At 36.3% G+C, this 22,556-nt stretch overlaps 1 protein-coding gene across 4 annotated transcripts; it reads left to right on the forward strand.

Moving 5' to 3' along the window:
* The first annotated feature begins 1,370 nt into the window (after positions 1-1,370).
* On the forward strand, positions 1,371-21,707 carry LOC120092403 (DExH-box ATP-dependent RNA helicase DExH6). Of its 4 annotated transcripts, XM_039050513.1 has the most exons (16): positions 1,371-1,669; positions 2,666-2,756; positions 2,989-3,268; positions 3,435-3,509; positions 3,709-3,753; positions 4,495-4,585; positions 4,710-4,768; positions 5,207-5,374; positions 13,922-13,974; positions 16,290-16,323; positions 16,501-16,590; positions 16,668-17,669; positions 19,197-20,303; positions 20,415-20,600; positions 20,776-21,209; positions 21,370-21,707. In XM_039050513.1, the coding sequence occupies exons 1-15, from the start codon at positions 1,555-1,557 to the stop codon at positions 20,962-20,964; spliced, it is 3,585 nt and encodes a 1,194-aa protein (XP_038906441.1). In that variant the 5' UTR covers positions 1,371-1,554; the 3' UTR covers positions 20,965-21,209; positions 21,370-21,707. The 4 variants fall into 4 exon arrangements, with proteins under 4 accessions (XP_038906441.1, XP_038906440.1, XP_038906444.1 ...); XM_039050512.1 differs by having other exon boundaries at positions 1,555-1,669; positions 20,415-21,209; XM_039050516.1 differs by lacking the exons at positions 1,371-1,669; positions 2,666-2,756 and having other exon boundaries at positions 3,249-3,318; positions 20,415-21,209.
* The last annotated feature ends 849 nt before the right edge of the window (positions 21,708-22,556 follow it).

The following is a 22,556-nucleotide window of genomic DNA, read 5'->3' on the forward strand; positions in this document are numbered from 1 at the left end:
TATTAATTATAACAAAGAGGAAAAAAAACCCCGACCTACCTTCAATGATGGAAGCAACAGGAGCTCGTGTTGATAATGTGTTGAAAAATTGAGGAGCACGACGGGAACACGGATATGGAGAAAATATAATATAATAATAATAAACATAATATAATATAATATAAAATAAAATAACTAAAATCATAAAATAACTAAATTTATAAAATTGGATAATATGAAAATTAATAGAATTTTGAAGTGGATTTCTCACCAATGTGCATCATCTTAAGATTCACCAAATGCTACTATGTATAGACAAAATGCCAAGTAGGATGTGAACTTATATAGACACCAAACATGAATTGTTACAAGGCACGTGGACAATATGAAAAATAACACATGACTTTTAGGATACTAAGCACTGGACATCTATTTTTATGATATTTATAATAAAAATAATATTTTATTTCCTATACTTTCCAATTTCATTTCATAACCAAATTTAATATATGTAATTATACATATATGTTACGATTAGTTATTGTAGTTATTTTGAAGTTAATTTCTAACACTAAGGCCTACTTTTAACATTTATTGAAAGTTTGGGGATTAAATTTTAAACTTTTGAAAATATAGGTATTAAAATAAATAAAACTAATCCCAAATTACAAGAAACAAAATGACATGATAACATTTCATATATTATCATCCTCTCATTCATGACTAAAACTTAAAAGATAAGGGAATAAGGAAAGTTTAAGGTTAAATTATACAAATACTTATTAGAGGTAGGTTTCAATTGTATTGACTCTGAAAAGTTTCACAGTTATCTTTGAACTTGGAATTTTTATTTCCATATTACATTTGACCTTGAAATGGTTCAACCATTCCCTCAAATCCTTCATGCATAGGCATATATACATTTGAATTTGATGAACATAATTCAATTGTTAAGGCACATGTTCTTAACAAATTATTTATTAATATAGTAAAAATTTTTACGGCATATTACAAAAATCTATGAGTAGTTGTAATTACACTCTCAAATTTTGAATTCTAAAAATTGAGCTTTCAAACTTATACGAGTGTTAAAATTAAAGCCTTTAAACTTATTATAGTTATAGAAATTAGACCTTCAAATGATGAAAATTAAACTCTAAAACTTATATAATTGCTATATTTTATACGATTACTTGTATAAATTTAAGAAATTTGATGTATAATTATAACCATCAACATACTCTATGGTTTTTGTAATTTGCCCCAACTTTTGACACGTTGGGGGTAAAATTAGAATTTTCAAAAGACGAAGGTGTTCCGAAATATTTGGGCCTGCAACCCGGTACGGTGCATCAGTTCGGCAATGGCCCATTTCAGACACACAGAGGGATAAAGGGAGAAGAAGAAGTTATACGTTGATGAAAGGCAAAGAAAAAGCAGGCGCCATACACACGTTAGGGCACTACCCAATGTTTCAAATGTTGTTTCTGTCTCCTGTCTCTTCTATTTTTTAGTTTCCTTATAACTGAAGAAAAAAGCAAGCTCCTGAAGGAAGAAGCTACAGCTAGAAAAGTAATGGCGAAGAAGAAGCAGAAGAAAGGGGAGCAAAAGCTCAAATCCAAGCCAATTCCAGACGTGGGTTGTGCAATTACACAGGCACTCGAACGGTTTTGCTTGTCCAATGACGAAGGTAAATTGGAAACCATGACCCAGATTGAAAAATGAGAAGAAGACGGAGTTTGTCAGTTGTGCTTATGTCATATTCCAATGGAATGAATAAATAATTTGTGGGTTTTAATGGGTCTTGCGATTTTTGGTTGTGGGTGATTGCTTCTTCTTTCATTTGTTTATTTATTTATTTTTCATTTCATCAAATATAACGTGGGAGCTTCAAAGCAGGGACTGTTCTTTGGCTATGTTGGTTGCTCCCGAGTAGTTGGTCAAGGCAGTGAAAATTGAAATTGCTTTCAAATATGAGTTTCTTAAGATATCTGGTATGGTGGAAGGCTATTCAATGGAGAAAAATGATCAGAACTCTGAAATTTGAGTTTATTGTTTTTGACTTGTCATTCTATTCATAATAGATTCTTCTATAATATGGGGCATGGTTTCTTTTTCACTTTGAAAGCTTCTGCCGATATTTCACAATCGCAAGAAGTAATTGCAGAAAAATAATCTAGCCTTGCTAGGTACGAACTAGAGGTTTTCTGCCTTTTCAGCTGTCGAGTAGCAACTTTTTGATAAGAAAGGAGGTTTCAGGGACGGGAAAATAACACTGGAGGAATGCCCAAACTAGTGTTTTCTGAGGTCTATGTTTTCACCTCTTCAAATAGATTAATTTAGTTAATTTATCTTTCACATTTTTCTTCAGTATTTATGAGTTTGACATGTCTGCTGTGGATATGGATTATAAGTCAAACTTTACGGGCTTGTTTATGCTGGCCCGGCAATGAAGTTGGTGTTGGATGTTATAGGTAACATGACTTGGATGATCGTTGGAGATTCCCGCTTTCTTAAGTGCGACTTAGTAGTCATTCTAATCTTTCTCTATAGTCCATCTTTCTCACATGTCTTAAAACCCTCAACTCTTTGTTATTCCTCATGCAGCATTGTTCTCCCATATACTAATATTGGAGTCTGTCATTATCTGTTGTTTAATTAGCAAGTATTTCGATGTTTCATGCAGTTTTCACTTTTGAAGCTGATCTTTCGAAGCGTGAACGTGCTCTCGTGCATGAAGTGTGCAGGAAAATGGGTATGGCATCAAAGAGTTCTGGGTAAGTTTCAATTAGCAATGTCTCCTCTGAGTTTAAAAGGCATCTAGTCATATATAGCTATATAGGTAACTTCATACCCTTGAAATGAAAATCTTCCCCATGTTTGAGAGGCATCTAGTCATGTACTGGTAACTTCCATATTCTTGGAATGAAGATTTTTTTGTGCATCTAGAATATCTTTGGCCCCTGGAATATTTTGCTTTAGGTTTCTCAGTTGCTCAACTCTTTGTAGGCATGGAAACCAACGACGTGTTTCTGTTTATAAATCCAAAATGCAAATGGAGACCATGAAATTTTCCGAAAAAACCAAAACTGTTTTGGACGATTTATTCAGTATGTATCCTCCTGATGATGGAGATTTGGGCAAGGAGACAGCTGGGAAACACAATAAAAAGGCTGATAAACAAAGGCGAAAGAAAGATGACATTTTCTGGAGGCCGTCAATGAACAAGGAAGAGATAATGAAGAAACTGGGATCATATACTATGAAGAGTGTTGCTAATCTGAAAAAGGTTTCTTTGAGTACATGAACAAAAGTGATGAAGTTTACTGGTTTTATGCTGTACCTTCATCTCTCTCTCTTTTAGTTTTTCTTACATAGGAAATTCGCCTGAAGTTTATAAGCTTATCATCTTAACACCAAAGTAGCTGAAAGTGAACTTTTGATTCTTTTTGTAGATCTCAGAAGAGAGATCTAAACTTCCAATTGCATCATTTCAAGATGTCATTACTTCAACAGTTGAATCTCATCAGGTTGCTTTTAATATACAATTCTATTCAAAATTACTTATCATCTTTAGACTGCCAAAAAAAAAAAAAAAAAAAACTCCCTTGTTCTTATGCATTTTTTACATGGTTCTATGGAGCTAGTGTTGGTTGGTCTCTGACTTCCTCATCTTAACCAATGCATCACTTTCTATTCCAATAACAGTTTGATCATTGCTTTAAGCAGGTCGTTCTCATATCTGGTGAGACTGGGTGTGGAAAGACAACACAGGTTACTCAGTCTTTCTCTTCAATGACTGCCACTTATTTATATATTTATTTTTCTCCTTTGAATTCATCATTGCTTGCTTGCCTAACACTCTATTTTGGATGCAATGAATTCTTTTCTAATACGTATATTTATCCCTGTCCTTGGTCCCGTATATGAGTTGCATGGTTTGTTGGCTTTCTATGTACTTCTTGACAACCCACCTTTTTGGATAGGAATTAGAAAGAAACAGATGTGAAGTTTGAACGAGATATTCTATCCTTGCTCTACCAATATTGACGTCCTCATGAATCACCCTAGTGGCTTATGTTTTGGACTGTTTCATGTTTTTAAGCTCTGTTTATCTTCCAAAAAAAAAAAAAAAAAAGGGAGAAGAAGAAGAAGAAGAAGAAAATAATCACCCCTTAAGCGAGTATCTACTTGTTCTATAGGAAAATCTGGTCCTCCACAAATTAGCAGCTGGCACATATATATCCTGCTGATTTTGCTTTCCATTTTGAATATGGATAGTGAGAGGAAAATTATGATAATCATCACAATGCTGTTTGTCTTTTATGGAATGAACGCCATAAAGCTTGATGCTCTTTCATGTTCTGAATCTTCTGATATACGATACTTCATTAGTAGATACTTTTTCTCTTTAAATTTATATATGTGTGTATGTGCGCGTGTGTGTTAAAGTTATTTAAAATGAATTTAAAAATTCTTGCATAAAAATATAATTATTTTGGTAATATGGTATAGGTCCCTCAGTTTCTTTTGGATTATATGTGGGGTAAGGGAGAGACATGTAAGATAGTTTGTACCCAACCTCGACGAATATCTGCTATATCAGGTTAGCTCTATTTATTACCTTTTTGGGTTCTTCTTTTATTTTTGAAATTAATTGTTTTACAGACTTTAATATTATTAGTTGTTTTACTTCCATTTTCTTTGAATGTTGTCTTCTTCTGTTTTAGTTTCTGAGCGAATCTCCTATGAAAGAGGAGAAAATGTTGGAAGTGATATTGGATACAAGGTATTCTTCCTGCTGGTTGTTTACACAGAAAGATATCTAATTAGCTAGTTCGTGTAGAGTTTTATTATCCACTGGAGTTTCAATGAGGGGATCAGTTTTGATCATTATCTCAAAGTAACTGATGTTGGGAAGATGTTTACGATGAAAACAGGATAGGACTTTATCAATTCAATAGCTTAGTTCTTGGTGCTTGTATGATCTGCATGCATGCATGTACCTGTTGTTTGGGGTTCAACTGGATTGGAGCTGTGAAAATTTCTTATTTTATAGCTTATTTTGAGAATTTGTACAACAGAAGTTATTTCTTAATAGCAAGGGGCACTTTTGGAATTCTCCACTTAATTATATGGTGATGTATATAACATCTGGTTAATTTTGCTTTCATAAACAAACATCATATCAGCTGACATCCTCCCCCTTCTTTTTTCATTATGGAAGATACGGCTGGAAAGTAAAGGCGGAAGACACTCATCTATTGTACTCTGCACGAATGGTATTCTTTTGAGGGTGCTGATTTCAGAAGGTTTGGGCAAATTAACAATGGAAGCTTCTGAAAAGAGTAGGAAAAATAAAAATGTTGTGTCTGACTTAACTCACATTATTGTGGTACGTATTCTATTTCTCGCCTTTTGGTTCTGTCATTTTTTTTGTGACATTGCTCGTGGTTTTGTTGCTCTGAGTTGGTAGGATTTACTGCTGGAAGATTTGGTGTGGGTTTACTTTTGGATTTTGGAGAGTGTTCTTTTTTACCACATTAAATAGCCAACTTACTTTTCATTATGAGATTATTACCATTACCATAATTATAATAATAATAATAATAATAATAATAATAATAATAATAATAATAATGGTGGTAGTAGTAGTAATAATAATAATAATAACATCAAATAGAAGAGACTTAATGAGGATAAAGTTATGCAACTTAGCAAAACAAAGAACCTTCCTATAAATTATCTAGGATTCCCCCTTGGCGGTAATTATTGTGGGTCCGATGGTTGGTAAGTTCAGAAGTACATTGCTAAATGGAAAATCTCCTTTCTTTGTAAAGGCCGGTGGCTCTCTTTGATTACTTCGGTCCTTGATGGGCTCCCTTTGTACTTCTTTTCCATCCTCAAAGCTCGTAAAGGTTTTATTAAAAACATGGAAAAGCTATTAGAGATTTCTTCTGGAATGGTCGTCTAGGTTGCCATCTTGTGAATTGGAAGATTGCCTCCCTTCCTATCTCCCAAGGTGGGCTTGGAATTGGTTCTCTCGAACATAGAAATCTAGCCCTCCTTACTGAATGGTGATTTTCTAAGGAGGATAACCAGCTTTTGAGACAAATGGTAATTAGTATTTATGGGTGAGAACCACTTAGGTTGGAAGGTTTTACCCAAGGAAGCTTGGATGATCGGCCTTGGTTTGACATCTCTAAGACTATCCCTCTGTTTGATAGATTCACTAGTTTCAAAGTTGGGAATGGGCAGCTTATCAGGTTCTGGTATGATGTGTGGGTTGGCGCCTCTCCTTTTAAAGACGAGTTTTCAGATATCTTTAATCTCTCTTTAAATCAGATTGCTACTGTGGCTGACTGTTGAGATAAATGATCATGGAACCTGGAATCTAAGCATTAGAGGAGGCATTTTTGATAGAGAGACGGAAATCTGTCAGTTTGACTACTAAATTGGAGGATTTCCGTTTGGGTTCCTATGAAGATAAATTATGGTGGTCTCTTGATTCCTTGGGTCATTTTTCTACCAGTTTTCCTTTCTCCAGCCTGATTAATGTGAGACCAACTCTTAAAGGTGAAGGTTTTCTTGTGGTTGGTGCCTCATAGAAGCTTGAATACTTATGAAAGGCTCCGAAGAAGAAATCCTATGCTCGGTCCTTCTGCACTTGATGTTTCTTAAAAAAAAAAAGAGAACTGCAACTTAGGGCCCAAAGAAGAGAGAACTTTATGCCAACAAAGGCAACTTGAAACAACAAAAAACTACTGTATGTGCTAGAAGTTTGGAACAACACTTCAATTACTAATTAAAGGCCGTAGCTCTAAAAAGTTACACACGAAAGAAACCCTTCAATGTTTCAGTTGTCTAGGGAACTTTGGATCTTTTTTTCTAACTAAACCAACCTTGGAAAATTTATGACTATACATTCCCTAAATTCATCCAAGAACCAGCTATCTGAAAAGATTTCAGGGAGCTAATCTGTAAAGTAATCAGTTGGTACAGTGAGATGCCAAATTTCTGCAAAAAAAAGAAGGAAGACATCCGCTTATCTGCAAATCACAATGGATAAAGGGGCAGCTCTGAGTCTTCTCATTCTTGCAACACAAGCAACAAACTTTAGTAGACGGAGAGAAGCGAGGCTTTGAACTTTGTATTCTATTAAGGGTGTTTAAGCTTCAATAATTGATGGCCGGAGAAAAAATAATTGATCTTCTCATGCACTTTTTATCTCAAACCAAATTTATTCAGCAGCCATATTTGTTGGTCTGAGAACTGTCAATACAAAAAGTGGAGCCTGAAGTTTCAAGGGTCCAAACCACACCCTATCCTTAATCATAGAATGTCTAATGGCCTCCGACATACTAATTAGCTATGAAGCACGGACATGGACAAAAACACAGGGGCACACCCATTTATGAAGATGTAGGGAACGGACATGTGAGGATACCTTATTTTTACTATTATTTTAACTTTTTAAATAATATCAAAAGATAAAATCTAAAATACTTTTAATTTTTTCTATTAACTATTAAAAATAATTATAAAAGAATTGTGAAGGAAAAGTAATTATCAGTCTGCTAATACATTTTATTATACTGCTTCAAGATAATAATCAGAAAAGAGCTGAATATAGTAAAATGTTAATGGTGCATGGAACCCAATAGTTTATTGCCCACTAAAACTAAATAAAGACAAAAGCTCAACAACCCATAAAAACACACATTAAAAGGCCCAACACTCGTTAAAACAAGATAACTTAACCCTGTTCTCCCATTCCCCTTTCAGCCGGCCATACTACTCTTCCCTTGCTTGATTTTGTTCTCCCCCCTCCCCCTATTCTACTCTCCTCCCTCATGATCAATTTCATTCAATCTCCCTCCGTTTGCCACCCCTCTGCCATTGCCACAAACCATCATCGTTCTAACCAATGCTAATGCCGGCCGATGCTCTCCAACGTTTGACAATGTAGCAACAGTCATCAGACAAAAGAAAAGAGAGAATCAAAGGGAAAGGGAAGGGGAATAAAATATGGAGCTTGTCTGTGGCATGTTCGAGCATGTCGCCCAGTGCCCGATTATTAGAAAAAAAAAAAAGACATGCATAATTGTGCATTTGACTTGTGCTTGGTACGTGTCTGAGCATGTCATTTTTGGACACTTGTCAGACATGCACATTTCTTAAAAAATGTAGTATTTGTCCTTCCTTGTTCATTAAGAACTCCCAACCTTCTAATCTCCCTATTACTCTCGTCTTATCTCAAAATCAAATTTCATTATTGATTATTGAAATTTCAATCATCTTTGATTAAAATATCTTCTCTATTGTAATAACTTGTTGGTGTTGGACATTCTTTTATTTCATTCTTCAATGAAATGTTTCTATTACACAAAAAAAAAAAAAGACTCTACAACAAATGATGCGCATCCTTAGACATACATCTATAAAGAATGTACCAATGCAAAAACAAAATAAGGGAAGTGTGTGTAAGACCCTTAGTTATGGAGATAGTAGGATTATTAGTAGAATATTAGTATGGTTAGTAGAAGGGGCATATTAGTAATTAGATGGTAAGTTCGTTAGGGCTTCTAGTTATAAATAGAGGAGTGGGTTGGGAGCAAGGATGTGAAGAATTTTATTGTGATTTCCTTGGGAAATATTGAGAGAGTAGCTCTCTCGAACGCCTATGATATATTGTAGTTTCTTCACTGAAATTACAATGTAAATCTATCTTTTAGTGTTCTTGTTAGGTGGTATCCTAACAAATTGGTATTAGAGCACGTCATCCTAGGAAGTCAAAAGCAATGGGAAAAAGCAAGTCGAAGAAGTGGAGACACACGACAATGGATGGAGAAGAAGACTTATAACCGAAGAGACCATTTTCAAGAAGAAAAGATGCAGAGTAGGGGCTGTAATAGTGGTTTAGTTAGAGGTGGAAACCAAATAAGGAAGTTGAAGAAGAAGAAGAAGAAGAAGAGGTTGAAGGTGCTGAAACTTGCAGAGGGAGGTTGTTGGCGATGGAGAGAGATGAAAATTTGGAAATGCTGCAATGTTCAACAAAAGTTGGGGTTAGACACGTGTAAACAGTAGGAGAGGAAGGGAAGCCACTGATTAGAGTTTCGTTAGGCTATGAGGATTTTTGATGTTGTGCTAAAAATTAGGCCAAGCAACAAAAAAGGGCTCAATATAATTTTTATCTTAAAACTGGAATGAGTCTGTTGTTTAAGGAAAAGCTTATGTGTGGTTTAGAGCAACAAAATTGTTGCGAAATCGATAATTAAAGAACACAAAAAGGAACGTAAAGATAGGGAAGATTGACACACAGATATACGTGGTTCACTAACAGTATGTTAGTTACGTCCACGGGCAGAGGGAGAACAATATTATTTGAGAGAATGTTTTCAGAAAATTACATTAAAACGGCGCCTCTAGGGTTAGAGAGTTTATATAGCGCAGTACTCTAAACCCTATGGTCAAAGTCGTAAATAACTACAAATAAGTAAATATGCTGAATACGAAATCTGAATAGGTTTCGGGGTCGTTGCCCCCGAACCCCCACCAGGGTGCACGCCCTTGGACGATCCCCATACTTGGTTGTTCGAAGCGCCAACAAACAGATTCAAGGCATTTCAACAAAAATGATTCTGGGTTGGGTCCATTAGAGAAGAAGGGAAGCAACAAATTGATCTTGGGCTGCTTAATGGGCTGAAGGTAAATGGATTAATTGAAGCCCAAGTGCTCTCAAAGCTTAAGGGATGCAATTTTTTTTTCCAAGATTGAAGAGGAGGCTATTAGGTTTTGTGTTAAAAAAGGTTTTATAATTCTTTTTTAGGTTTATGTTCTCTCTTTGGGATTTAGGTTATTTTGTTAGTACTTGTAATAGTTTTGTTACAACCCACACCTTGAGGACAAGGTGTTTTCTGAAGGGGGTGAGTATTGTAAGACCCATAGTTATGGAGATAGTAGGCTTATTAGTAGAATATTAATATGGTTAGTAGAAGGGACATATTAGTGATTAGATAGTAAGTTTATTTGGGCTTTTAGTTATAAATAGAGGGACTGGATTCGGAGCAAGGGTGTGAAGAATTTTGTAGTGATTTCTTGTGGAAAATATTGGAAGAGAGTAGCCCTCTCGAAAGGCCATGGTGTATTGTCATTTCTTCATTGATATTGTAATATAATCTTTTAGTGTTCTCATATGTTCTTTATGTTGTCTTCTTGAGTGTTCTTGTTAGGTGGTATCCTAATAAACTGTCTCTGAGGGGGTTAATGTTCTTGTCTGGGGAGCCTTTTGGATTAGGGTGAGGGGGTTGGGGTGCGCTAGCATCAGTCGGAGTTCAGAAGGTGGAGAATGAAAGTGTCAAAAAAGGTAAGAATCTTTCTAAAAGTCAGGGTGTAGGTAGAAAGACAGGTGGTGAAGGGATCAATAAGGTTGAAAGGGAGCTCAAAAAATTGGAAAGTTTGGTTGAATTATGAGAGGAAGAGGGCTTTGAAAGAAGCGGGTAAAACTGTTTCTCAATGTTAAAATTCATTTCTTGGAATGTTATTTTCGGCGGGGCGGGGCGGGCACCGGGGGGGGGGGGGGGAGGTTGGGAGGGGTTAAAAGAAGTATTATAAAGGATTTCCTTGAACAAGAAAACCCAGTCATTGTTATTTTGGTGGAAACGAAATGGAATGACTTTGAGTTGCAATTAGGGTGAAGAAAAGTGAAGCTAAAGGTGTGGAACCGAGAAATTTTTGGAGACATTAGGGTGAAGAAAAGTGAGCTTGTGGCTCGAATAAAAGAGATAGATGAGTGGGAGATGGATGGTCCTCTAAAGGAAGCCTTAAAGGTGGAAAGGGATTCTTGCAAATGTCAATTTGCTGAGGTAATCAGAAAAAGGCCTGTTCTTGGAGGCAAAAGATGAAAGTTGCTTGGGCTAAAGATGGAGATTGTAACACTGCTTTTCCACAGCATAGTGGCAAGAAAAGTAGGAATATGATCGATCCCTTGGTTAAGGATTATGGGGAGACAATTAGGGAGGACATAGATGTTGAGGAGGAGGTTGTACTTTTCTTTGCGAGTACCTATGGGCTAGAGGTTACTCCTAAACCGTTTATTCAAGGGATTGATTGGAATCCAATCTCTCTTTGGGAAAGGGAGGGGTTGACGATCCCCTTTTCTATGGAAGAAATCAAGCAGGCTGTTTTTGCTAGTGACAAGTCTAAATCCCTAGGTTTCAACAACTTTTCTTTAGCTTTTTATCAAGATAATTGGGATTTGCTCAAAGCAGATTTGTTCAAGGTCTTTTAGGAATTCTTTGAAAGGGGTATTCTGGATAGATTGATGACTGAAATATACATTTGTCTCATTCTTAAAAAGGATAACGCGACTAGGGTGAAGGAGTTTAGACCAGTCAACTTAATTACAAGTGTGTATAAAATTATTGCAAAGGTATTGGCTAACCGCCTCTAAAGGGTGCTCCTGTCGACAATCTCAGAAACACAAGGTGCTTTTATAGTCGGGAGGGAGATTTTGGATCAAGCTTTTGTGGCTAATGAAGCTATTAAGGAGTATATGCTTAAAAAGAAAGAGGGAGTGTTATTTAAGATTGATAGACGGCCTAAGATCATGTGGATTGAGACTTTTTGGATGAAATGATGGAGAAGAAGGGTTTCGATTATAAATGGAGAACGTGGATGTGGGGCTGACCGAGTAATGTGACTTTCTCTTTTCTTATAAATGGCAGTCTTAGGGGTAAAGTGGTGGCCATGAGAGGCTTAGGCAAGGAGACCCTTTTTCTCCTTTCCTTTTCCGTCTTGTGGTGGACATTATAAGTAATTTGGTGAGGAAGTGTGTTGAAGGCACTATTTTTATCCTCTTTGAGGTTGGGGAGGAAAGTGACTCTTTCGCATCTCCAATTTGCAGATGACACGCTTTTCTTTTGTTCGGGTAATGAGAACTCATTTTTAACTTTGAATCACATTCTAGCTATTTTTGAAGAAATCTCGGGTTTGAAGATCAACGAGGGGAAGTGTAGCATCATAGGGATAAATTGTAAGGAGGAGAAGCTTAAGAGATGGTCGGAGTTGGTAGGGTGTGAGGTTGGGTTGCTTCCCTCTTCCTATCTTGATCTTCCTCTTGGGAGTAACCTCAAGGCGATTGCTCTTTTGGGATCCGGTGGTGGATAAAGTTAGGAAGAGATTAGCGTCTTGGAAAAAAGGGTATTTTTCTAGGAAGGTGAGGTTTTTCACCTAACAGGTGTTACATGGCCATGGCCATGCAAATACTTGCGGTGTACACGGGTTGGGTTAGGGGTAAATTTTGGACCAACTCGAAAATTTAGGTTGGTCGGGTTGGCTATTTGAATGACCCAAATAGGGTAACCAACCCAACCCAACCCTTAAAATTTAGGTTGGGTTGGGTTGGGTTGTCGGTTGTACACTTTTTTTCCCCTTTCTTTTCCCTTCCTGTTTCTTTTCTTTCCCCCCCCCCCCCCCCCCCCCCTTGAAATCAGCCATTGGTATTGGAAGTCTATAAAAAAACTTGTGGAGATTTGAAATTAAAAAAAAATGTAAGAGAGGAAGGCAGAAAACATGTATTTTAAATCTGAAATTAACTTAAGTGATTTAAATTAAAAAAGAAAAATGGAAAACGGTGAACCGCGACAGCGAGACGAACGAAAGTTAGGCTGAGACGATGCAACAGTGAACGACGACAATGAACGAGGATGACGAACGGCGATAGTGAATGGCGATGACGAATGACGATGAACATATGAGAACCCTAGATCGCGACACTCGACAGAGAGAGAGGCTGAAAACGTGAGAGTTGAGAGAGATTGAGAAGTGAGACACGCTTGGGCTTGACGGTTGGATTCAAAACCTAAAAACCCAAAACGAAAATAGTTATATATATGTATATATACTTTAAATATTAATATTAGTAATTCGGGTTGGGTTGGGTCAACTCGAATTTTTTATTACCAACCCGAGGCCCAACCCAACCCAACCCAAATTTTAAACTAACCAAACCCAACCCTTATAATTTGGATTAGGTAGTCCAGGTTGTTCAGGTTGTCGGGTCATGAACACCCCTAGCAAATACGATGGATCATTTTTCTAGGAAGCTCTCCTCGCTTGTTGGGCCGTTCTGTTGCATCCTTTATTGGAAGGCGGAGGAAGATCTGGATCATATTCTTTGGCGTTGCGAGTTTGCTAGCTCTATGTGGGAACGTTTTGTCCAGGAGTTTTCTGTTTCATTCGCTCGTCAGCGGGATGCTGTTGCTATGATCGGGGAGTTCGTCCTCAATCCACCTAGGGGGGAGAAGGGTCACTTTTTGTGGCTTGCGGGGGTGTGCACTATTGTTTGGGTTTTGTGGGGGGAGCGAAATAGTGGGATTTTTAGGGGTGTGGGTAAAGATCCTAGTGAAGTTTGGTCGATGGTTCACTTTCATGTTTCTTTGTGGGGTTTGGTTTCGAAGACCTTTTGTAATTATCCTGTAGGTGTCATTTTGCATAGCTGGACCCTTTCATGTAAGGGGTTACTTTTGTGGACGGGTGTTTTTGTTTGCCCTTGTATTCTTTCTTTTTTTTTTCCCTCAATGAAAGTTGTTATTCTTTAAAAAAAAAAAAAAACCCTTTGAGCCAATCATTTCAGTCCATAGTGTAGTTGCTTCTGATTTTTCCATGAAATGCCTAAACCATTTGAGAAGGAAGGATAGATTTCTTTTTCCGTTGAGGCCATCATTTTAATATTAGAAGATTGTAAAAAGAAGAGGCTGCACAAAAGATAGCCCATTCAAGGGACCACCAAAAGATATGTACAAGTCCTCACACACAAAAGGACATCCTCCAAGATTTGCTCTGATACTAGTTAATGTTGCAATATTACATGTTTCTCCATCTTTTCATTATGAATACGTCTCTTTTGGCCTTTATATTAATCTTATTTTTATGTTTGTAGGATGAAGTTCATGAAAGGGACCGTTACTCTGACTTCATTTTAACAATTTTGAGGTATACTTACGTTAATTCTCTCATACGCATGCGTTATTTATTACCGGTCTTTTTTTGACTTCTGAAATACTAACTTTCGTAAGAAATTGGATGAATGAGAAATATTGTCGCACGGTTCTTGCTCTCACCCTTACTAAAGTAGAGTACCCAAAAAAAAAAATCCATAATTGTTATGTCACACGAATCCTTTGGTAAGAAACTTCATCTAGGAGCCAAGAGGAATTGAAAAAAGTTTTCAATATCTTTCAATATTTGTATGGTATATAATTAAGTTTTTATGAGTAATTTTGGTCCATCGTCCACAAAATTTGCTACTTTTGCAATTAGCTAGGAAGTACAGACATTTTTTTTAGCAGTGTGTGACTGTGTGTCCAACCATGTTAGACTTTTATTTGGTCAATGGATATGTGCTAGACACTCCAACATAAGCGTGTACGAGTATTTAGACTTCTATAAGCAAGGTACAAGAGGAAGATCTTAAGCTTACAGACAAAGCTGACCTTAGGGAAATTATTTTACGTGACCCCTTTGTCAAGTTTTGGAATGCAGACTTGATAGAGAACCTGCCTGAGGAGTTGCTCTTCAAACATAACATAAACAGTCTCTGTTTCTGTTCACCATCCAAAAGAAAGCAGCTAAGGAAGAGCAATGAAGCTACTAGTTTCACTATCAAAGAGGCTTTTTCTCAACCCTAAGTTTGGTCCTCTCCCCCTCCATTTGCTGTCTTTTCCCTATACATCTATAAACTTTGGATCATTTGTTTTTGCATTGTGAGTTTGCTTCTAAAGGGTTGCATATTCTTTTTAGTACTCTTGGGGTGGCTAACTGTCTCCCTAAGAAGATGGTTTTTTGGATGATGGATGGTCTTTGATGGTGGAAGTTATGTGGAAAGGAAAAATCCTTTGGAGATGTGCTACTTGTACACTTCTGTGGTGTCTTTGGAAAGAAAGGAATAGTAGGATGTTTGAAGATAAGTTTGCTTCTTTTTGGGCATCTGTTCAACATACAACCTCTTGGTGATGCACAAACTACACCAAATTCTTTTGTAATTATAGCCTTCATATGTTTATTAACAATTGTAGGGCTCTTCTTTATTAGTTTTGTGGGAGGGGGTTTTCTCTACACCCTGGCCTTCATCTGTTCTTTTGATGAATATACACCTATGTTTCTTAATAAAAAATGTATATATGAGTGTGCACTACAAATCAAAAGAGTAAATGTTATTTTATTGGGAGCTCCTGTTCCCAATAAATTATTGAAATTTCTCTACTCGATAATATGTTAAATGAAAAATCATCCACTTAAGCCAAAGTAAGCTTGACTCAATTGTATTGACAAGACCTCCAGAGGTCGGAGGTCCAATCTCCCCCCTTCTCCTGCAATTGTTGTACTAGAAATCATCCACTTATACCTAGACTTTTCTGCTTCTCATTTTCTCCCATACATCTATGGTTCCTTCATTTAACAATTCAGATTCTTTTGTGTGAAAGAGTTCCTTGATGGATCACCTATGTTAGCGGAGGGAGAGTAGAGAGAAAGGTGGGTGGGAACTGGGAAGTAGAGTTGTTTGGGTTCTGAAAGAAACACAAAAAATGTAATTTTTATCAGTATAGATTGGCATCTTATTCACTTAAATTGGAGGGTTTTTTCTTTCAATTCCTCAACTTAGGCTTTGGGACCTCTCATCCCTATGGCCTTTAGGCTGTGTTCTCTTTTGATCAATATGTTGTCTTGTTACTGATAGAAAAAAAAATGTAACTTTATCAATATTATGTTGAAAGGGTGGTTCGTATCTTTTTCTAAAAATGTGGAAAAGGTGGTGTGCATTGAAATGCTTTTGGGAGCCCATTAAAGTTTCATAATTCTATGTTGATCAAGTATAGTAGGGTCCAATGAATGGGAGGTCACTTCTCAAGGATTGCCACGAGTCCTTTTATAGAGCCATTAGTGAGAGATGATGATACAACTTAATCATAATCATTTTATTATCCAAAGGGCATTAGATTGATGGTTTAGAATTTTCAAAAAGGAAAACAAAAAAGACATTGGAGACTCAAAGTTTGATGGTTCTTAGATGAATGACGTGGTTGATAGAACTGCCACATAATCAATGTTATTTGATGGTAATGGGAGCATTGTGAACAAGGTATCTATAGCAAGGCCAAGATTATTACTATTGTGAATAGGATCAAGAAAACTCGTGGGACTATTTTGTGAATGTTGCTCATTTTATTTATAGAAACTAAAATTGAGCGTCCTTATTTTATTAAAAGTTCTGGGTCGTCTTCTTCACTTCTTTTGTTACTTGTTTGCAGAGACTTGCTTCCATCATATCCTCAGTTAAGGCTGGTTAGTTCTATTCTTCTTAGCTTTTACTTGAGACATTTTTGTGTTTTTCAACTATTCATACTGCTATTCAAATTATCCATACTTCTCTTGTAATTGTAGAAAACGAGACAGTTTTGAAGATTTATTGTGGCTTGTCATTTGATTGTCACTGCATGCTTTTGTGTTATATCTTGACAGATACTAATGAGTGCTACAATTGATGCTGAACGGTTTTCAAAATATTTTGGTGGCTGTCCAATTATCAATGTTCCTGGATTCACCTATCCTGTAAACCTCCCATTCTAATCTTTCAGTTTTGAATTGGTATGTAATTTAGGGCCACATTCTAACACTTAAATATTCAGGTAAAAAATTTCTATCTGGAGGATGTACTTTCTATAGTGAAGTCTTCGGAAGAGAACCACCTTGATGATAGTATAGTGGGTGTCTCAGATGAGGAACCTGAACTAACTGACGAAGACAAGCTTGCTTTGGATGAAGCGATTGACATGGCTTGGTTGAATGACGAATTTGATCCCCTTCTAGAATTGGTTGCTTCCAACAGATCCTCTCAAATTTTCAATTATCAGCATTCTGTGACTGGACTAACACCTCTAATGGTTCTTGCTGGAAAGGGTAGAGTTTCTGATGTTTGCATGCTGCTCTCTTTCGGTGCCATGTGTGAATTACGGGCAAAGGATGGCACAACTGCATTAGAATTGGCTGAACGAGGAGATCAGAAAGAAACTGCTGAAGCAATCAGAAATCATTTGGAAAGTTCCATGTCCAACTCCAAGGAAGAACGTCGGTTGATTGGTACATATCTTGCAAAAAATTCTAATTCTGTCGATATTGGTCTTATAGAGCAGTTGTTAGGAAAAATATGTCTTGATTCGAAAGAAGGAGCTATTCTTGTTTTCCTTCCTGGGTGGGATGATATCAGCAAAACTCGAGAAAGATTATCAGTCAATCCTCTTTTCAAAGATGCATCAAAATTTTTGATAATCTCTCTTCATTCAATGGTTCCTTCTAAAGAGCAAAAGAAGGTATTCAGACGACCGCCTCCTGGTTGCCGCAAAATTATTCTGTCTACTAATATTGCTGAAACGGCCATTACAATTGATGATGTGGTTTATGTTATAGACAGTGGATGGATGAAAGAAAAAAGTTATGATCCTTACAGTAATGTTTCTACTTTTCAATCATCTTGGATATCAAAGGCCAGTGCCAAGCAGCGTGAGGGTCGTGCAGGTCGCTGTCAGCCTGGGATATGCTATCACCTTTATTCAAAGTTTCAAGCATTGTCTCTTCCTGATTTTCAAGTTCCTGAAATTAAGAGAATGCCGATGGAAGAACTCTGTTTGCAGGTGCATCTTTTCCTAGTTCTTAGTAATATTTACTGAGATCACATAACCATTCTCTCTAAAGCATAATTGTATGTTGAACTGTTTATTGATTTGTTAGTCTGATGCTTAATTGTACCGAAGCTTAATGTGACTGAGTAGTTGTGACTTGTGAGAAGAGTGGCATTGAACTCAACTTGATTGATTACCTACTCAACTGATTTGCTAACCACCGTTAACAGTAACAACAATAACCCACAGTGAGTAGATGATTTTTTTTTGAACCTCACTAAATGTATGAATTAAATTCATTAAGACCTCGTTTGGTAACTATTTGGTTTTTAGTTTTTATTTTCGAAAGTTAAGCCTATATCCACTAATTTTACCTCAAAATTTCTTCATTTGTTATCTATTTTTTACCAATGGTTTAAAAAACCAGGCCAAAATTTGAAAACTACAAAAAAAATAGCTTTTAAAAACTTGTTTTTGTTTTTGTTTTTGAAATTTGGTTAAGAATTTAACCATTGTACTTAAGAAAGATACAAATCATTGGAAGAAATGGGGAGAAAATAGGCTTAATTTTCAAAAATAAAAAACAAAAAACGAAATAGTTACCAAACAGGGCCTAAATTCCAACCAACTGATTTCAGATCTCAGTTTTACATTTTCCATATCATACATTTCTTAGATAAGTTGATATGTGGTTGGGTGTTTTGTTGTTACTAGTGAATTGGATTGAACTTCATTTTGTACTTAGTGTGTTGTATCCCCACAAATTTTCTACTGTTTCATATTGAATCCTTTAGGATAACATATAGTTTTTTTAGGTATGCATAGTGCAAAATGTAAGAATGCAATAATGGTTGAGATGATAATGTTATTGTTTGTGTTATCAATTTTTGGACTAAATTTCCTTTGGGCTTCGGTCACTACCATTTTGTAATTATGATCTTGGTGTGATTCTTTTGGATTGAAGTCCATTTCTAGAATTTGTTTTAGGCTCCTTGACAGACATGTTTTTGGTACGCCTTATATTCTTTTGTTTATTTTAATGAAAACTTAGTTTCATATAAAAAAGACTAATTTAATGTATCCTGTTATACCTTCTAATACGAATACCTATGATGTTGCCAATATTTTGTTTAGCAGTAAGAAAGTAGCCAAAAAACAGTCATGTTCCATCCATGGTATGATATATTTGGAAAAAACTATCATTCTATCTGCATAAACTAATCTTGATGCGCATGCAAATTGGTTCCAACAGAGCGATAAGTTTTCTTTGGAGATTTCATCTCAATAACATGCTTTCTTGAAATATTAGGATCCCCTTGTTTAAAATATAGTGAAAGCTATTCCTAGTTTTAGAATCCACTTTGATTGTTTTTGCCCATGCAAATTGGTTCCAGAGTTATATGTATTTTGCAGATATAGCCTGAGCCTGAGTCATGTACTTTCTTGAAGTATTAGGAACCCCGTGTTTAATATTGAATAGGTATTCCTTATTGTAGCGTCCCCTTGTTTAATTGTTTTAATTATGTATTTATTTCACAGGTGAAATTGCTTGATCCCAATTGTAGGATAGAGGATTTCTTGCAGAAGACTTTGGACCCTCCAGTTTTTGATACTATCCGTAATGCAATCTTAGTCCTCCAGGATATTGGGGCTTTGTCACTAGATGAGAAACTGACTGAGCTTGGGGAGAAATTAGGTTCATTGCCTGTCCATCCAGTCACAAGCAAGATGCTTATCTTCGCCATACTGATGAACTGCCTTGATCCTGCTCTAACTCTGGCTTGTGCTTCGGACTACAAGGACCCTTTCACTCTTCCAATGTTACCAAGCGAAAGAAAGAAAGCTGCTGCTGCTAAAGCAGAGCTTGCTTCTTTGTATGGTGGGCATAGTGACCAACTGGCTGTTGTAGCTGCATTTGATTGCTGGAAAAATGCTAAAGATAGGGGTCAAGAGGCCCGCTTCTGTTCTAAATACTACATCTCCTTGAGCACTATGACTATGCTATCTGGCATGCGGAGACAACTTGAAATGGAACTAGTTCAAAATGGTTTTATACCTGAGGATGTTTCAACTTGCAGCGTGAATGCTTGTGACCCTGGCATACTCCACGCTGTCCTTGTGGCTGGTTTATATCCGATGGTGGGAAGATTACTTCCACCTCAGAGAAAGGGAAAACGAGCTGTTGTAGAAACTGGTTCAGGGAGCAGAGTGCTTTTGCACCCGCAGTCCCTTAACTTTGAACTGTCACTTAAGCAAACGGATAACCGCCCTCTAATTGTTTATGATGAGATAACCCGCGGGGATGGTGGTACACACATAAGAAATTGTACTGTTGTTGGGCCTCTCCCAATATTAATGGTTGCAAAGGAGATTGCTGTTGCCCCTGCTCAGGAGAACGATAATTGTAAAGATGGTATTGAAAATGACGATAATGGCAATGATGAAGCTGGTATTGTTGAAACTGTTGAAGAGAAGATGGACATAGAAAATAAATCAAATCAACAACCAGAAGAGATGATTATGTCCTCCCCTGATAACTCAGTAACTGTGGTTGTTGACCGTTGGCTGCAGTTTTGGTCCAAGGCACTTGATATTGCTCAGTTATACTGCTTGAGAGAGCGATTATCTTCAGCAATATTATTCAAAGTAAGTGGGTTATATACTTTTATTCTTGGTTTTAGGGAGCTATTTAATTGTAACTGTACAAACTTGCTCGCACTTTCTGCATTATTGTAATGACTTTTTTCTGCGTTTCAGGTAAAGCATCCAAATGGAGTTCTTCCTTCTGTTCTTAATGCCTCTATGCATGCCTTATCTTGCATCCTATCTTATGATGGCTTATCTGGTATTTCATTAGAATCAGTAGAAATGTTGACGTCGATGGTAAATGCAACTGAAATTGGCCATTTTGCACCTGGGAGGTCCATAGGATCGCATAAGAAAGTAAGTTGGTTTCTTAAATCGCATTCAAATTATAACGAGTTTACTGTTCCTGAAGCAAATGGAACATCAATTTTGAATGATCCGTTAAGTCAGAATCTTTTACCACCACCTGATTTTAGAAAAGGAAATCCAAGTGATCAATCAACCCCTAATTTTAGGGCTTCACCTAATTCAGTCTATGCAAGGTCGACACCGCAGTCACATAGAGAGCATAAGCCTTTCAAGCCAGGAAAACCCTCTCGAGACCAAAGTGCTACCGAGCAGCAGCATGCTCAAGAGAACAATACACGTAAACAGAGAAAGCCCCACAAGGAGCACATGGCAGCTAAACAGCAGAAGCCTCCATCAGGAGACCTCAGTTTAAATGGGTATGGATTGAACTCGTATGGACCATATGGCCCTCGGGGTATCTCTCTAAAGCGGCCTCGTGGTAACGGTGTGGGATAAGATCTAATAAAAAAAGTAATCAAGTAATCTTCAGGTGACTGAACTCGGTGAATGTATTGTAATATAGCTTCACATGAGCATCCTATGGTGGATGTGGCGTCTCTGTAGTCTCTGACCAATGGTTAGTAGAAACTATGACACTCGGCTCAGTTATGACTGGAGGTAAAACCATTGCCTTGCATCCTTGGTTTGTTTTATGTGATCTTTTTGTTGTTTTTTTTAGTATTTTTCTGATGTAAAACAACAGTTCTTTGTTTTTACTAGTAATCTTGTAAGCCAGCATCTTATCTGTTTCAATTTTTCCTTTTCTTCCCTTCAACAGATGTCTAGTGATTCACGCCTCTGGGAATGGAACTCTATTGCTTTTGTAGATGAGACAAGCATCATCCGAATCCATTCATTATAGTTTGCTTTCAGGTACAATTGTAAGTATAGTAGTAGATGACTGAGCTCGGTTTTCGCCTTTCTGAGCATCCAATGCAATACAAGTTCTTTTGGGTATGTCGTTCTGGGTTTCAGCACATTAGAATTGATGTGTTAGTATAATCATATGATTTATCAATGAGAGGATATGCTTCCTCTATAACTCTTAATTCTCTCTGTATACAAATCCCATTTACTAGCCATGCTATGAGATTGGGACTGGTGGCCCTTTAGTTACTGTTCCTTTCTTCTCTCTGCCATCATATTAACTGAGAAGATTACTCTTTTGTTTTTAGATTTTCTGATAGATATACAAATCTTTTTCACAATTTGGATTTAGATTCTCTTTTATTTTCATTTTTTTTCTTTGGTGTAGCTAGGTCATCATGGCCTTGTACCAAAACCTTGCTCGTGAAATAAATCAAATCAAACCAAATGATATAAATCAGGAAAATCAAGTCAAATTTGGAAAACTAAAAGAAAATGGCTTTTAAAAATTAAAATGTAGGCTCATTTGGTAATCAGTTGGTTTTTAAGGTTATGTTTTTAAAAAATTAAGCTTATAAACACTCATTCTACCTTTGAATTCTTGAATTGTTATCTATTTTTTACCAATGTTGTAAAAAATCAAGCTAAAATTTGAAAACTAAAATTCGGTTGGGTAACTATTTTGTTTCTTATTTTTGGTTTTTTAAATTTAAGTCTTTATATATATATAAATTATTTATATATATATATATATATATATATATATATATATATATATATATATATATATATATATAAAATAATGGTTTGATCTTAAGTTGGATTTTTAGCTAAATTTCAAAAATAAAAGTAAGGTTTTGAAAAGGGTAATTGGAATCGATATTTTTAGGAATAATAATCTATTAGCGATAGACTTCAATTTTTGATAGATTCTTACCAGCAATATGGTCTATCATTTATAGACTTCTATTGGTGAAGGACTTCTACCAAGTTGATAGATTATCTAATTATTTCCATATTTGTAATTTTTATTTATATTATATTGTACATGTTAATACTTTGGGTTTGATTGCCATATTTGTAACTTTACTTAAAATT

The sequence above is a fragment of the Benincasa hispida genome, chromosome 1 (assembly GCF_009727055.1).
Source record: "Benincasa hispida cultivar B227 chromosome 1, ASM972705v1, whole genome shotgun sequence".
NCBI classification, from domain to species: Eukaryota; Viridiplantae; Streptophyta; class Magnoliopsida; order Cucurbitales; family Cucurbitaceae; genus Benincasa; species Benincasa hispida.

Bases quoted from the DNA above. Each gene is read 5' to 3' on its own strand.
- LOC120092403 (XM_039050512.1), top strand. From the start codon at position 1,555: ATGGCGAAGAAGAAGCAGAAGAAAGGGGAGCAAAAGCTCAAATCCAAG. The intron at 16,591-16,667 runs GTAAACCTCCCA...TTAAATATTCAG, and splicing joins TTCCTGGATTCACCTATCCT to GTAAAAAATTTCTATCTGGA. The intron at 17,670-19,196 runs GTGCATCTTTTC...TTTATTTCACAG, and splicing joins TGGAAGAACTCTGTTTGCAG to GTGAAATTGCTTGATCCCAA.